Genomic DNA, 4,711 nt, shown 5'->3' with positions numbered 1-4,711 from the left:
AAAGGATGTGTAACTAAACTCGAAAAATAAATCAGAAATGAAAAAGACAAATTTATCAAGTGCTTTTTCCTGATAGTGTTTTTCAGGAATTATAGAAAAATTATTTAAGTTGTCTAAAAGCGAGAATATTCACTCAAATTCTCCCCTCCTCCTCCTCCTCCTCCTCCTCCCTTTTTTTAAAAACAGTTACCATTAATTTTTTAAGAATCATAAACAGAAATTTAAGCTAATTAGGAAATAAAAGGATGTGTAACTAAACTCGAAAAATAAATCAGTCCTGTAGTTCTAAATCAAAATTATCTAAAAAAAAATAGGAAACAAATTTTTATAGAAAATAGGAAAAATTTTTTTGAGAGAAAATAGGAAAATAAATTCTTTTAGGTAAAATGTATGCAGTCACGAATATTAACTTCAACTTGAAATGATGAATGTTCAATCAAAAAATGAATTTTTAACAAGTTGTTCAACTTTCAAGCAAATACTTGAATTTTTAACAAAATTCTTCACAAACAAGTAAAATTTTCAACCCGAAAGTATGAATTTTCGACAAGCAGGTTAAAAGAAAAATTTTACAACAAAAAGATGCATCTTAAAACAAAAAAATTTGTTTTTAACAAAATAGTTTCACTTTTGATCAAATTGTTGAATTTTCAACCAGAAATAGTATTATTTTAAACCAAAACTAGTTGAATTCATAAAAAAAAACGGGTTTTCAAAAAATAGTTGATTTTTCAAACCCCATTGTTGAAACAGTAGAATTTTCATCGCAAAAAGAATTTTAACAAAATAGTTCAATTTTCAACTAAAATGATTTCTTAATCAACAAAAAATGAATTTTTAACAATGCCGTTAACTTTGAATTAAAAAAAAAAAATATCATTTAGTTTAGAATGCTTAATTCGAAAATCTTTCACTTTAAAAATGTTCCATTTTAGATTTTTAATTTTTAAAAGCATATATTTTTATTTAAAGAATTTTAAAATGCAGTTTTAAAAGCTTAAAAAATTAGAAGTTTGGGCAGATTTTTGCCCAACTTTTATTTTAACAGTTTTTAAAATAACTAAAGTGCAGTTTTGAGGTTTTAAACAATTAAAAATTAAAAACATTTAAAGTTAAACAATTTTAATGGAAAACACTTTTATTTTATCAACTGTAAATATAAATAAGTAAATTCTTTTTAAAATGGATTCTAGAATGGATTCTAGATCCGTTCAAAATTTAAGAATTTCCAGATTGTATAACTGTTTCAATCTGAAAGTCCTAATAAGAATTGAAATTAATATATCATTTAATCCGATAATTTTATTTTTAAATAAAAATTTTCATGATTTATCGTTAACATTTTAATTATTCTATTTAAAAAGTGTTAAATTTATAAGTGAAATTATTAAATTTTAACGATTTTAACAATTGAACACTTATTATTGGTAGAAAAAATTTGAGTAATTTTAAGAGATATGTAGAATTTTTGAAAAGATTCCAAATTAATTAAAAACTTGAAATTATTTCAAACAATTTAAACGAAGTGTGTTAACATTTTTTTCAGAACTTCGAAATATATTTTAAAATTAATCGAAATTTTTCCTAAAATTTTCGAAAATCCTGCAAAATTAAAAAAATTATTAAAATCTTCCATCTTCTTCTTTGATAATTTTCGAAATCTCTTAAAATCTTCTTAAACTTTCTGTTACAATAATTTTTTAAAGTGAAAAATCATTTTCAATTTTCCTCAGAATCTTAAGAAAATTTTTATTCTTTTGTAGTCTTTCACAATTCTTAAAAAAATTCTAAATTTTTTGTTTGAAATTTATAAAAATCTCAATTTTATTTTAAATTCGGCTGTAAGTATTTCAAATTATTTCAAGTTCTAAATTTAATTCGAATATTTTAAAAACTTCTAAATATCTCTTAATATTTCTCTAATATTTTAAAAAATAATAAATGTTCTATTGTTATTTATAAATTCAAATTTAATTTCTTTTTAATTTGCAGGATTCTTTTAAAGTTATAGACAAAATTTAATCAATTTTGAAATAAATTTAAAAGTTCTGACAAAAAATTCGAAAATTATTTTAAATTTGGTAAAATTTAAAACAACTTCTAGATTTTTTAAGATTTTGAAATAAAACTTTTAAGCTTTTGAAGGATGCCTAGACTATTTAAAATAAAAATAATTTAACTTTTAAGTTAGGAACTGTTAAGTTAAAAAAATTATTTTTAAATTTTTAATATGTCTAGCTTAAAATTACTTAATATAATTTTGAAAAATTTTAAAGTTAATTGCTTGATTCTTTAATTTAGACTATTGAAAATGTTAACGTGGATTTATCTTTTTGGAATTCAATCTAAATCTTTGAACTCTTCTTTCTGAATTGAAAACTTTCAAACTTCAATTTTAAAAGTTTGGAATTCAAAGGCTCCACTTTGAATGCTTTAATATGTTCTTTATTGTTCATTACTTTATATGGAAAAATGTTTAGAATATAGTTTTATTTTTTAAATTTCATTGGCCGTGAAAAATGTTTGCGAACCGGGAAAAAACCGGGAATTTTTTTCTTCGATTAAAACGACCACCCTGAAAAAAAGTTCATTTTTAACCAAAAACATGAATTTTCAACCAAGAAGATTTTTTGTACCAAAAAAGATGAATTCAACACCAAAGAGATAAAAATTTGACTAAAATAATCAATCCTTAAATAACAAAAATAATTTTCAACAAATTAAATTAATCAAAAAAGATTAATTTTTAACCAAAAAAGATTGATTTTCAATGAAAAATGTAATAGTTAATAATTTAACCAAAATAAGTTTTAATTTTAAATAAAAATAGTTGAATTCATCAAAAGGACAACTTTTCAACAAAGTAAACAAGTTTTCAACCAAATTGTAGAATTTTCAAGTAAAAATGACAAATTAAACAAAAAATCTACCCAAGAGATGAATTTTTCAACAAAAATACGTTTTTTGGGTTTTATTCTTCTAAAACCTTTTAGAATTCTTAAAAAGTTTCTAAATTTTTATTTTTGAAATCTGCGAATTTTGGGGGTAAAGACTTCGTTAAAATGATTTGAAATCATTTCAAGTTTTAAATTAATTTTTAATCTTTTCAAAACTTCTAAATACCTCTTAAAATTACCAACATTTAAAAAAAAAAACAATCAAAATTATAACTTTCAAAGTTTAAAAGCATTTCGAAATTTTAAAGATTCAAAGCTTTTTATGTCAAACAATTGAGTTACAAATTTTTGGTTTTAATTCAATCATCTTAAATGAATAGTTGAATATTGTTGAATATTAAATAATTATTCATTTTCTTAATTAAAAAAATTGTAATTAAATGGACTAAAAATTGAATATCTTAGGCTGAAACAATTTTATAAATTGAATGAAAGCCTTTAATTACAAATACATTATTATGAGGTTATTTTTAAGTTAAAAATAGTTCTGGAAATTCTTAATTTTAAACGGATTTCGAATCGTTTTTTAAAATAATTTATTTATATTTACAGTTAATAAAAAACAAATTTTTGTTATCAAAAAATTTCATCTTTACACGCTTTTAATTTTTACATGTTCAAGCCTTCAAGGCTGCATTTAAAATTTCTTTTAAACATTAAAATCTAAAACGGAAAATTTTTAAAGCAGAACATTGGACAGATTTTTCTTTTACAAATTCGTAAAATTTCTGGTCAAAAAATAAATTCAATGTCATTTCCCGGTCTGGCAGCCACCCTGGTGATTTTTTTTCTCGAAATAGTAGGAAAATAATGTATTCGCTCACAAAAAAAAGTGAAATAGTGTCAATAGTGTGCTGAGTCCAAGGAATAATATTATATTTAATTGAAAAGGGGACCTACCTGTCCACCAGCGGCACAAGCAGCGATTAATCCAAATTGCTGATCCTCTTTGATCATTCGGTTAGCAGTATGCGTGGCTAAACGAACTCCAGTTGCAGCAAACGGATGTCCGATTGAGAGAGAACCGCCCCATTTGTTCCACTTTGAAAGATCTGGAGCTCCTACTTTCGCAGATCGGTGCAAATACTCTTTTGCGAAGAAATCAGAGTCTAAGGCTTTCAAATTTGCTAGAATTTGGGCCGCGAAGGCCTCGTGCACTTCCCATACTCCAATGTCCTTCAAGTTCAAGTTTGCCTTGTCCAATACCTGAAATTTTTTAAATAAATCTTTCTATTCGCTTCATTTCCAGGACAAAAATCTACCCTGAAATCATAGATCTTTGTAATTGAAGTGTCTACTATTATTTTTTTCATTCAGAATTCATCTCGTTTGGTTAAAATTTGGACTATTTTGTTGAAAATTTAATTCTTTTGAAGAAAATTCAACTAATTGGTTAAAAATTCGCCTATGTTCAGTCGAATTCAACTGTTTTTTTATTTAAATTAAAATCTTTCTTGGTTAAAATATCACCAATTACATTTTTTGTTGGGAATTTATCTTTTTTGGTTGAAAGTTGATATTAAAAATTCTTCTTTCGCTGTTGATGATAAAACTTAATCAATCATGTAAAAAATCACAATTATGTAAAAATTTAATCACTTTTTCCGAAAATTTTATTATTTGGTTGAAAATAAATCTTTTTTCTTTGAAACTTGAAAATCCTTTTTTTTTCTTTGAAACTTGAAGTTTTTGGTGAAAATTAGTAGTTTTTGGTATCAAATTGATCTTTTTGTTCCAAAATTCAACTATTTGGT

The 4,711-nt window shown here is 23.5% G+C and overlaps 1 protein-coding gene across 1 annotated transcript in view; it reads right to left on the bottom strand.

Moving 5' to 3' along the window:
- Window positions 1-4,711, bottom strand: part of LOC117181016 (trifunctional enzyme subunit beta, mitochondrial) — a 42,004-nt gene that overhangs the window by 9,804 nt on the left and 27,489 nt on the right. Inside the window, exon 7 of the mRNA XM_033373584.1 lies at window positions 3,858-4,163. Within this exon, the coding sequence (XP_033229475.1) occupies window positions 3,858-4,163 (306 nt within the window). The remainder of the gene's footprint in view (window positions 1-3,857; window positions 4,164-4,711) is intronic.

The sequence above is a fragment of the Belonocnema kinseyi genome, chromosome 10, assembly GCF_010883055.1.
Source record: "Belonocnema kinseyi isolate 2016_QV_RU_SX_M_011 chromosome 10, B_treatae_v1, whole genome shotgun sequence".
NCBI lineage: Eukaryota > Metazoa > Arthropoda > Insecta > Hymenoptera > Cynipidae > Belonocnema > Belonocnema kinseyi.
The sequence above is the reverse complement of the archived record's forward strand: the minus strand, read 5'-3'. Positions and strand labels throughout refer to the sequence as shown.